General features: G+C 36.7%; 1 protein-coding gene across 2 annotated transcripts in view; it reads left to right on the forward strand.

The window, feature by feature from the left end:
• The first annotated feature begins 9,505 nt into the window (after positions 1 to 9,505).
• The window catches only part of LOC113095460 (neuropilin-2-like), a 77,927-nt gene continuing 74,420 nt past the window's right edge, over positions 9,506 to 13,012 (forward strand). Inside the window, exon 1 of one of the 2 annotated variants that reach the window (XM_026261031.1) lies at positions 9,506 to 10,367. In XM_026261031.1, the coding sequence (XP_026116816.1) occupies positions 10,295 to 10,367 (73 nt within the window). In that variant the 5' untranslated portion in view covers positions 9,506 to 10,294. The remainder of the gene's footprint in view (positions 10,368 to 13,012) is intronic. The other variant, XM_026261018.1, reaches the window with a different exon arrangement.

The following is a 13,012-nucleotide window of genomic DNA, read 5'->3' on the forward strand; positions in this document are numbered from 1 at the left end:
GAAAAACTTTATTTAAGACCAGTCTAGGCAATTTAGGAAACCGGCCCCGGTATAGATGTTCAGGGTGGTTGCTAGGGAGTGTTGAATGGTTGTTAGGATGTTGCTGTATGGTAACAAAGGCATTCTAAATGTTTTCTTAAAGTGATTCCTTCTGGTTGCTTGGTAATTGCTTTGTTGTTTATCGCATGTTCTGAGTGGATGCTATGTTTTGGGTGGTTGTTAAGGTGTTGCTAGGTGGTTACTAAGACATTCTACTTGTTTTTTTTTTTTTACTTTGATATGTAATTGCTTTGTGGTTTATAAGATGTTCTTGGTGGTCACTAGGGTGTTTTGTGTGGTTGTTACGATGTATGCTTGGCAGTTATTATCATACATATACATCTATGGTTGCTACAAGGGATTCTATATAGCGTTACTATGTGGTTGCTATGTAATTATTTTGTGATTTCTAAGATGTTCTGGATGGTTGCTAGGCTGTTTGGAGTGGTTTGAAAAGCCCCGTTCACACCAAGAAGGATAACTATAAAGATAACTATAAAGATAACGATATTAGCGTCCACACCAGCGAAAGATATCGTGTTTATTCACGTGCGTCTGCAGCTTTAAATTCTCGAGCCCGTTATAGCAGGATGGATTCCAATTGGTTGTCAATATTTGTATCGTTCATCAGCTGGAAAAAATAGTTCTGAAAATGATTCCAACTATATAGTTTCTCTGTGCCTTTATCGTTATCGTTATAGTAGTGTGGACTCTGCTATTCTTTAATATTGAGAACGATTTTTAAAATGATATCTTTATCGTTATCTTTATAGTTATTGTTCTTGGTGTGAACAGGCCTTAAGATGTAGGTAGGTGGCTACTAACTAACAAAGTTTTATTTATTTTTATTATTTATTTATTTTACAGTGGATCTTCAGGCCGCTTCCCAAGGCACATTAGGAAGTAAAAAAAAAAAAAAAAAACAGTTTTAACGGATAGACTTATTCAAAAATACCTTATTCCTATTTCTAATTAATCATGTTTTTGAAACTTGTTTGTAATATATTCCATTTGAACACTATTTGTGATCTATGTGTGTTTTCTAAAGTCTTATTTTGCTAACAGTTAGTCGTGAATTGTCTCTTAACACCCATTGTTAACACCTCCTTGAGGAACTCTTCACTGATAACAGCAGCCAATGAGAGTGTGTTAATCAGTGTTTAGATGGCTCGGTAAACGTCTCTGTCTGACAGGGAGAATGGCAGCTTCCTGTGGCAGAGACGGATGGAGAGCTGAAGGAGACCTTGATGAGTGTTTCAAGAGGACCACATTGTTTGTTGGTGAAAGTAGCTGTGGAATGGCTGGATGTTCTGACTAAAAAGCAGCTCCAGAACTTTTCTGGTTAAATTTGGACTTTCAAAAGGTGGCATAGGGTAGTAAACTGAATTGTTCTTTGCTCTTTTATTCCAAATGAACCATTCAAATGTGTTTTCAGTAAGATTTGTGTGTTCAGAGTATTTACGCTGTTAGCTATGTCCCATGATGCATCTGAGAAGCGTTTTGTTTAGATTAGAATGCCCTTCATATGGGGTCACTCATGTTTGTTTTCTGGCCTCAACCCTCAGTGTGGGCACAGCTTTACCTTCACATCTTATATAATCAGCTGGTGTCTGATGAGAATGCTGTCATGTCAACAGCAAAAAGCACGTCCATCATCATATCTCTCCAGCCAATAGCCTGAGGAAAGGTGGGTGACGGGGCGCTGTGATTGGCTGAGAGGTCTCTGGTCTGCCTTCAGGCTAGAAGTATGTCTGTCTGTGCCTGTCCAGCTGCTCATATGTGTCTCTTCTTAGCGTGTTTATATCTGTGTGAAGATTGAAGAAACATTTACAACACAACAAAAAGCAGTGTTTTGCAACCATAGTAAACATTATAAAACCATATGGCACTATGTGGAGTTTTCTTTTTTTTTTTTTTTTTTTCTTTTTTTTTTTTTTTGACAACTACCTTTTGCTCTCAAACAAAGTAAATATAATCGAGAAATGAAGTATAATGTCATCTCTTGACACTTTCTCTGGCAGCCATTACTAAATAAATCTTCTAATTAATCTAAATACTAAATACTCTTTCCTTATATGGCCCGTATGCTAGCTACTAGGCTCTCTTCCAAACCCTAGTACGCTATCTCGCTGTCAGCATTAGCTGCTAAAATGCTAACATTCTAAAATTGAAATCTCATACACTGAAAAAAAAGAAAAAAAACTTTTTAATAATTTTAACTGCTAGTGAATTTCACAAACAAATTACAAAGAACGACAAGTAACGCAACGAAAATATGAACTTTTGAAGTAGAAAAACTGAAATAGTTGTGTCTTGTTAAACATATTCCAATAAGCTTTGTTTTATACTTTAACTTCAAAAATCACTTTTTACAGTTAAAAAGTTTTGATGTTGCAAACATGCCATAGGCCAAACTGTTATTTTAGTGTTATTTAGATATGCGTATTTGTTAATATTTGAATTAGCTTTTTATATTTTTATATACGCTTTTCCTTTTAATTTTAGTTTAAGTTATAATAATTTGCTGTGTGCTTTTGTCATTTTCCTATCATTTATAAATGTCTCTTTAATTTATTTTTATTTTAGTTTTAGTCATTTTAGTTCTGTAATATAATAATAAACATGGCAATTTTAATGTGTTTGCTGCTGTGGCTGAGCAAGTACTGAGACTTGCTACTGCCAATACATCCACAGGCAAGTAAAAAATACTGCTGCTGCACATATAACATGAAATAACCCCATTATACTTGGAACTATACCACAGCAAATCTATACAGGTGGAGCTGGTGAAGGGGGAGGCCTTCTTAAGAGCTTTGCAACTGCTATATCAAGCAAATATCTGAATGGCGAGCAGCAAGCTCATTGGCTGAAGAGATACCAATCAGATGTGCCGTGGGAATAATGTAATTATATCAGATTGTGTTAGAAACGATCAGCCTGTGCTATCTTAAGTTTCATGGAAGTAGTTTGTATTACTTATTGTAACAGAAGTAGTTTTGAAACAGCTGTCAATCTACCTGTATTTGCTATCCGCAATTTACAAACCATGTTAGATCACATGATTGAGAAAGAATTGAAATAGAATAAGTCAGCTTTAAATTGGCAACCCAAGAAAAAGCTGGATACAACTGCTTTTATGATCATAGATTTTATTGCATAATCAGTAAGTGTAACAGAACTGGGCAGTTTAATTTGTGTCCTGCAGAAATTTACATAACTCTTTCCGAAACTTGTGACAAACCGGAAGAAGTTTTTTTGGAACAAAAATACTCCTTCAAACGTACAACTTAATTTTTGAAACTTTGTCCATGTTTAGCATGGGAATCCAACTCTTTAACAGTGTAAAAAACTCAGTATGCATGAAATAGCATTTCATCCCCCTTTAATGCATTAGCACTAATAACCAGCAACATGTTTGAATGGATGGAGTAAAAACTTTGCATGGTTACTGCACTTTGCTTTTGTAGGGTGCAGTAAGTTAATGTGACTTAAACTGAAATATTGGCAAAAAAATTTTTTCCTTTTCTCTGTGGTGTCATTTAATTTTTAAATTGTCCAGCTGCATGTGAGTCTGAATGTCTGGCCGTGAAGATGTTATTGCTAATTTGACGGCATTTGTGTTTATTGTAGCGTTTTCCTGCTGCAGAAAATATCAGGTGTGATATAAACTCCATCGAGCAACTGTGTGTGGTGCACTGTAAGGGTGGGTCTCCAGGAGATTAAAGGATACATGCATAAATTACAGTGTGATGGAAGAGCAGTGGGTGGGCTGAGACACTCTGAAATGAACTGAATATGTTTAGAGGAAAGACAGGCTTCAGTCGATGCTCTGCTGTGTCATGCCACTTGTGGAAGACAAATTATTGTATACAGTTCCTAAACTTTCTTAGAGGAGTTCTCATGAATAATAAACCATGCTGTTTATTTATGGCAGCACAGGGGCATATTTTATGCTTGTGTGCCATGGATGGTCAGACGTCATGGTCTTTTTTCTTTGTCTCCAAAAAAAAGACCTTAGAAAGGAATTTATAGGGGTGAACATGTTCACAAATGAGCGTTTATCTAAACTATTGCATTGCTTGACTTTTGAGTATCAGCATGAAGATGATTAGTTGGAAAGAAACAATATTTGAATATTATTTATATACTTTTATAGTCTTTATTAATTTCTTCAATGGACCTTTCATTTTTAAATATGGTTTTCATGTGCTTTCATCAATCGTCATTTGTTTCATTTTTACTTTTTGTAAAATAATTGTTTCTGCTTAAACTTGTGCTACTTAAAATCTTTTAGGTTTACGTTTTTCATTTAATATTTACTTTTTTTCAGCTTTATGATTTCAAATGAGTTTCTATTAATCTGTTAATTAATTTTTTTTTTTTTTTGGAACATAAAATTTACCAACATTTCAGTTAGTGTGATGCAATAACAGATGCATATGGACAAGACGACCAGATGTCCTTCTGAATATAAAAATAATAACCATAACAACCCATGACTTGAGTATCAAGCTTTGAGAATCAAAAAAGTTTTGGCAGTAACAGAGAGGAGGTTTTCTAAATTGCACATAAGAAGAACCAATTATATTAGATTACATTATATATAATGAATCATGTCATCTTTCCTATGCTCCTGTGCTATATAAAGTGTTGTATTATTTTCATTGGGAGGATTCTCTGTGATCGGATTGAGGTTCTTCCAGCTGTGATTAAAGCATTTTCATAGGCACTGTCTTGGAGTCTGTCTTTTTTCTGGTGTGGTGGAACACTACAAATCTTAGTCCCAAGAGATCGTGCTCATGGGGGGCGAGACATTGTCCGACTCAGAGTGAGACTCTCTTAGGTGTCGGGTAGCTGTAATTCTTAATGAAATGGTCTTAGGCCTGATTCCCCAGTGTGGTCAGAGCTATTTTGAATAGTGGTCAGAAAAGTCACCAGAGGATAATTTTTTTGTTTGGAGACACCAGGTTACATGTGTGTTTTCTATTGTCTTTGGGACATTGTGTGTATATATATTTGTTGAGACAGATTTTTCCAAGATCTGAATCCTGATAGAATTGACATTTAAAACTAGTCCAACCTAGAAAGAGTGATGATTAGGGTTTTTTGCTGCTAATTTCCAATAAAGATTACAGACTCTTTCATTTGTATTCCTAATGTGACAGCACCACCACCAACCAGGCCTTTAGCACACATCTTTTCCTCATCGCTTTTCAATTATCCCCATGAAAGTGACCCAGTCCCATAGCTGCCACCCCACCACATTCTCAGTTTGTGCTATTTGAATGAAAAGCCAACTTACACTACTTCCTACTGATGTTTTTCATATAGACCCATGTCATCCTATAGAAATCAGTTGAATCAGAGGTGAAATCTCTTGTATGTCTCAACTGTTTTCCATCAAAAGCAGTGAGGTTAAATGGAGAGTGAATTCTATTCTCAGATGTTTCTCTTCATGAGTTTCCAGAGCAGGCATATTCTAATGGCTTGGTTGCAATGAGACTGTGAGACTTAATCACAACGGCTGCATCATTGTCCAGTTTCTAAATGAAGTGAGCAGCGCTTCAAAACATCTCAAGTAGGAATAACTGCAAGCTGGAGCCCATTACTCTGACCTGCAGCTACCTCTGTCACAAACAACGGTGCAGTTCATGACGTGTGGATGGGTAATAATGTAGCAGAGGGCTGTACGAAGGGGATGAGTTGAGTGTTACAGAGCAGCTATGACTCATGTGATTGTGTAAATACCGACGTTCTCCTGAGTTCTTACAATGCTACGAGAAATAAACACCCACTGTGTATGTGTATTTATGCAGTCATGAAACACAAGGAAAGGAAGTTCACAAGGAAACACCAGGAAAATAAAGAAACGCATATTCAATTAAACGTACTTCAGACATAAATACACAGAGCATGCATCTTACATTCCGTCTTGGCAATTTTCTAACAGTGTTCTGTACGAGTTAGATCTACTAATTTTTAAACTAATTTTTTAGTTTTAGTTATGAATTCAATGAGGACTTGATGACATTTGAAAATGTTCTTTTGTGAATGGCCCCTTAGTGTAGTATAGTAAGAAATATGTAAGTGTCAAACTTAATTTAAAACAAATATGTATTTTTGGTGGATAAAACAAACAGAGGTGACGGAAGCTTATGGGGTGAAACAGGATGTGACCTCATGGTCTTTGAAGCCCTGCCATTGCTCCTGTGAAGAGAGGGGTGTTGAGTGAGACAGACCTGATGGCCGATTGTACACATAGTTCTCTGTTCCTGACACAAAATCATTTTGTGGTGAAGAAAATATGACAGAAAGCACTTTCACTGAATAGATTACTTAAAGCTTGGCTTAAAATGTCAAGCAAAGGTTACATTTGTAGTCAATTCAAGCATGAAGGAATACTCCTGTTTATGTGTCCTGATTCCAAACTATGAGAACTTTATCAAATACATTTACGGATTAAGTAAATAAATTCAATAAAATCTAGTTAACGTGCTAAAGAACTGTTAAGTGTGCTATAAGATTATCTTGCAGATTAAACAACATGCATCCAGTCCTTCACATCATGTTCATTAAATAAAAGTCCACCTTGTATGACTGTGTTTGTATATATTTTATTCAAATGTTACTTTTAAGTGGTTTTTTTTTTTTTTTTTTTTTTTTTGCTATTAAATTCAATCTAAAAGTTATTCTGTATCTAAAAATTAATATATTGTTGTATCATTTACACTTTCTCAGAATCTATCATGTAAATGTCTCTCTCTCTCTCTCTTTCTCTTTGTGTTAAGGTCACACATGCACATATACAACACAGACATTCAAAATGCAGAAAATCAGCTTCAAAGGGAATCTTTTCCACGAAATTTGCAGGCAGCATTATATTAGATGTGAAGGTGATATGAAAGAGGTGATATTAGATGTGAAGGTAAAGTTATCCATTTAAAACTGAGATCACAAAACAAAAGAATGACCCCATGCATTATTATCAGAAAAGTTTCTTGATGGACTGGCTCTGCATGTATGGCAGGAATATCTGAACTGATCATTAGCAAGTCTTAATCATTATTTTAGATTTTTAAACTGTGGCAGGAAAAGAACCCTGACTTTGTCTGCTTAAAGTTAGCAGAACTGCAGAACTAACAAAGTCCAGCGCCTCTTTTAGTCAAACTGAACTGAACTGAAGACACTGCTGTGTTGCATGAAAATCTGTCGTTCCGATTGACTACTGTAAATTCCTGGTGTGAAGGTTTTCCCAAAAGCAGTTTTTGGTGAAGTATTTTTGGGATGGCATAGCTCTGCTGTGTCATTAAAAAACCTCTGTGTCTGTAGTTAGATCTTATGATTGTAGAGCAACTTGGCTTGGGTGCGGTGGTTCTGTACTGTGACCGTCGGTCCAGAAACATGACATTTCAGCCTAAGATTACAGTTCTCATGTAGCCTGTGCCAACGGGCTGAGAAACACACATTAAATCCTTTAAATGTGCAGTCTGCACAAAAGTCATGAATCCTGTGGCTCTAGTGTGAAACATTATGGCACTGAATAATTCACTGAATTATAGTCATCTAGTTATCATCTAAATTATCTTTCAGTTACTAAATTATCTTTTCTATCAGTCAAAATAATAAAAAAAATGGCAAGTTGTAACAATAATTCACAATAGTAAGTATGCGGTTATGAACTTATTATGCACGGGTAATGTCAAAGAAAAACTAAATCCTCAGTGTATCCTTGTCTAAACAGATGATATTTTGAAATGAGAAACTGTGAAATGTTAGTTCATCAGGAAGGAATGGCTATGCATTAGATATTAATCTAGTCCAGCTGCTGTGAAGGTCGACAGCTCTGGCTATGCTCCTGCTCTGCCCCTGCTGACCCATGTTGTCCAGGTCTTGTGGTCAGGTCTGTCCCCCTGCAGGCCTAATCACGCATTGATTTGAGATTTCTGAGCTATGGCAGTAGCCTACATGAAACAAACATTGCCACACGTTGCCTCATGTAATTGTGCATTGCACACATTGCCTCATATCACGATGACCATTACGTCGGCAAGGCTGTGAACTTCGCATTTGTATTGCATGCAAGTCCCCTTCTTAGAAAGGTGAATTGAATGTGTACAGTTTATCATGGTTTCATCATGTCATGTGATATCTTGAAAGTTAATTGCATTTCAGGCTGTGTATTATTGCTAGAGAGGAAGACAAATAACATGCACTGTAGCTTTGTGTGTGTGTGTGTGTGTGTGTGTGTGTGTGTGTGTTTGCACGTGAGTTACGGCAACTGATGAGGAACACAAGTGTTTGAGAGAGTGAGTGAAAGAAAGAGAGAGAGCTGATGTTTGATTCACAAATGCACCCCACTTCCAGTCTAACAGACAACAAAGGCAACAAAATAAAGGCTACATTTTGTAATTTATCTGTAGATGTTAGCCGGCTAGCAAGCTAGTTAGTATAATAAGAATACCAATACCTTTTATTTAAATGTTGTGCATGCAGTCGAAAATGACTTAAACTTAATTATTTCATTTTATGAATGCTGGATTATAGTCCTAAAAAGCAGTCCCTTAAAGCAATCGGATATTAAAACAACATTAAGCTTAAATTTATTGTAAAGAAAATAAAGTAAAATTAAATAAGCAGTTAACTCAAGCAACAGTGTTGCCAGCTAAGAAGTTCTAAAAAGGCTATTTCAAAATACTACGTAAACATCACGGGCTAATTCACAGCCATTGACTTGTGATTTTTACCTCTATATTTATATTTTTCTGCTCCTCTTTTTTGCGATGCTTCCTGCATTGTGCCCCTGATAATTTTATTTTTTCATTCATTTTTTTTTTTTTTTTTTTTGTAGAAATTATACTTTAAGAGCAAATAAATGGCAAAACTATTTTAACTGCGTGGATCATGCATAATTAATACGTTATGATGATGTATTTGTCATGAGGCAGAAAGTGCTTAAATAAGTCCAACGTGGCATTTTATCAAATATTATTTTTCGTTTATGTAAATTTTATTTTACACTAATATTATTTTTATCAGTTTGATGATCGATCAGTACTAAAATTATGTTAACTGTCAGAAATTATTTCGCTTAATATATGGAGGAGCGCATGATTATCACATGAGGGCACACTTCCGACCAAACCATGAATGTTTGTATTTATTTCGCCGCAGCAGCAGCAGCAACAACAAACAAAAACAATAAGCTGTGTTGCATAAAATTTCGTACTGGAATTTCTTTGGCAACTTTTGAGCAATGACCGATTCAATGAATGAAACAGACCCGATTCGCTAAAATGAATCTGACTCTTAGCGTTAAGGGCTCCGTAAACAACAACAAAAAATAAAAAAATAAAAAAATAAAAATACGAGCCGGGAGGGAACCTCAACTTTAGAGCGATTACCGAATCTATGGATCCGTTCATTGAACGAACCGATTCGCTAAAATGAACCGGACTTTTCAGCGCTTAGAGTGAGAGAGTGAGAGAGAGAGAGAGAGAGAGAGAGAGAGAGAGAGAGAGAGAGAGAGAGAGAGAGAGAGAGAGACGTTTTCTAATCGGTGACTGAGGGGAGGCGGGACAAGAAAGCTCAGTGTAATGCGATAGCTGGGCCGCTCAGAAATGCTATCACACACATACTGACTCACTCACTCACTCGCGCTCTCGGATACATCCACACGCGCTGCCACAGATCAGCGCGAGCACAGCAGTGCGCATCAACACGCTTCTGTGCGCTACACCAGTTCCACTCCTGTCCGGCAGTTTGGACAAAACTTGGTGCCTCCCGAGTATGACTGAATTACTTACTAGAGTAAGAAGATAGCAGAACATTTAAACTCGGTGGGCAGCGTGTTTTAAGCGGACGGTTAAGGGAGAGAGCCCTGCTGAAACCTCTAGGCTATCAAACCATCGAAGACCGATAAGGCAATGGAGCGCAATAACGCATGCAAATCCGTGACGGCGTTATAACGGAATACAAGTGAAGACCTCTAATTTAGTCTTATTTGGGGGAAAAAAGGCTGTTTCATGACAAAGTATGACTTTATGAATACATGAAAAAGATCATGTCAGGCACAGTTTGTATTTGCTGTGCGCAATTGGCTCAACAGAACTGCATTTGAATATGAAATTCTGAGCACTACAAAGACAAAAGGCTTATTTTTTTTATTTTCTCAGTCTGTGTTAACGCCGTTTGTTCTTTGAAGAAGATCACTAGTTGAACACGGGTCACTTCTTCAGGACAGCGCATTTTTGAAAAGATGGATTTCTGGATATTTCACCATGGGATTGCATTTATTTTTTGCTTCGTTCTGAGAGTCAGCGCAAAAGAACGTAAGTTTGTCTGTTTTTCCTCTTTAACTTTCATAACGGTGCGGTATATGTGTCTAAATTCCCATCTAGTGAGGCTATCCGCAAATGGCAAACAGATTTCTCTCCTGGAGAGGCGACGTGTGTTTCTGCTGTCCACGCAAACCATGCTGAGAAAAGAAGAGCTCCTGGTTTTATTTAATTGACAAAAAAATAACAGATTTATATTTAATAAGGCGCAGCCACACAAATAAATGGGAAGCACTTTCTTTGAGCATTGTTGGTGTTTGCTGAGACATCTTTTTAGATAATTTCTGGACAACTTTAACTGGACAACCTGGGCTGTATGTAGTAGGCTAATAATAAAAATTAACAAACTTTCACAAAAACGTTCCGATTACAACCACAGGCTTTACGAGGCTGCTGTCAAGGAACAAAAAAAGTTATTTAAAAAAAATCATAATGTAGATGTACCATAATGTAAACATCAATAAACTTTTCTATTAAAAAAAAAAAAAAAAAAAAAAAAAACATGTAGACACAGCAAATGAGTCTTTATGTGAATCACACAGAGAACCATTTTTTAAGAAAGAACAGCAAAAGTCCGAACCTGGAATCAAGCCTGCAACCTTCCCAGAAAATACCATGACTTCGCGTTACAAGAACATGATTTGGCGTTCCAAACTACAAGAATCATCTGAATTAATCGTTAGCCTGTGAAGTTTCTTGTGCTTTTTTGATTTCATGAATGATATGATATCTATAGGAAAAAGATATATAAGCTATAGTAGCCTATAGTATGCAAATGAACTATTATGCATGTATGATATTTGTTATATTCCGAGTTAGTCTTCTTTAAAATATCTACAATATACACGAGAATAACGTCGGCGGATGAAATTTATTGACAACCAGGCATTTCTCTAAAAAACCGACCAAGGAGTCCTTATATGGTCCTTATATACCGTTTAATAGTAGCCTAAACAATCGTTGACCGCGTTTTGAAACGTGCTTGTTCTCAGTCATTGTTGGTCTTTCACGGAAAAACGGAGTCACGGCACGAGCGGACTCCAGAGCGCGCAACTTTCAGCCCGCCTCTTCACGCGTACGTAGGTATATGGCGTTTTTGTTAATTGCTACGTGTTTCGTCTACTTTTTTTCCGTAATAGAAAAACAGTGCTTCATTAGTAGCTGTCAAATAATCAGAAGTGATAATGTAACAACAATGCCGTTTTGGTTTCACGGGAGATTTTTTTCATAGATACCGTCAACAATGCATCGTTAATTTGAACGTGAAAATCTATTAAGGGAAAGCATTTGTGTAATTAGTCTTTTGACTCAAAACCTCATAATTACGGAGTTATTGTAATAATATACCTCTTAATGGTGTTGTTTTGTGCAATTTATAGCCATATCTATGCCCTAATCCTCTCAAAAAAAAAATAAAAAAATATTTACAGTGCAGCAGCACCTGCAGTTTTAGGCCAACAGGTTGAGAAAAAAATGATGACGCAGCTACAATTAGTGGTGAAAGGTCTTCAAATAATGGAAAGTTACAGCTGCGAATGAATGAACCCTACTCGCTTATGGATGACATTGTGGCTTGACTTAGGCTCTCTGCCATTGTTACATTATTGCTCTTGACATAAAAGCTACAAACTTTCATCCCTGGAGCAGCTGGCTTACGGGCATGGTGGCATTGCAAATTATATTTCTGCAAATAAATAACCATTTTAAAGTGGCTAAACTGAAGCAGCTTTAGAAATATGGCTAAACAGTTTGAAGTGCAGAGTTCAACAGATTAATGGACATTTTACATGGCTGTTTATTTTCTCTGATCATTAGCAACGCCTGCAGTTACAGTTTGACAATTGTTTTCGCATTTACTCGTGGGGGTAATTTATGTAAACAGTTTTGATTTGTGAGCCCATATCTTGTTGCAGACGATTATGCATTATTTTTAGGTTGGGTGTTTAAAAACCCATTTGGACCGCAACCTGAAACTGCACACATGCAGTAGGCCTATTCTCAAAGGTACTTCTGTAACGCCCCTTTCCCCAGAGCGGCATCTACTGCAACAAGCACAACACAATGAGCTGAATTATGGACAACAAAGACACAGCATCTCTTGTGTGAGATCCATGCCTTTAGGGGCCCTTCTCAGTTTTTTTGTTTCGTCCTGGCCAAAAAGTGACATGTTGACCCACATAAAATGATATCAGGCTGTCCAGACAGTCTTTTATACACAAAAACACTATTTGCACCTGCCTCCTACTCAAACCTCTTATTCACATCTTGTCAAACACTGCCCTCAAATCTGGAACCTTCTCAGCGAGTCCTTGCAGGGTGTTTTCTCCTGTTTAAAAGTTTAAGATCAATGCATTGATGCATTTTAACATGTTTGCAATTACGTTTTTTTCTGTGTATTTTATGTTTAAGGAACCTGCAACTTATTTAGAGGCAGAAATCTAGTATATTTAACCTTGGTTGTGGGGAAAAAAAGTGACAGAATGCACATTAAACTGCATTTTTTACTCTTTTTGAGTGGTTTTGGTACATGCAAAACAAACATGCCATTAATGATAGGGTGTAATGCGTGTCAATGTGTTTCTGTGAGGTTTCAGGGGGGTTCTGGTTGGTTTATAGTGTTGCTGTGCTTCTTCTAGGAT

Source organism: Carassius auratus, chromosome 1 (genome assembly GCF_003368295.1).
Source record: "Carassius auratus strain Wakin chromosome 1, ASM336829v1, whole genome shotgun sequence".
Lineage (NCBI taxonomy): Eukaryota > Metazoa > Chordata > Actinopteri > Cypriniformes > Cyprinidae > Carassius > Carassius auratus.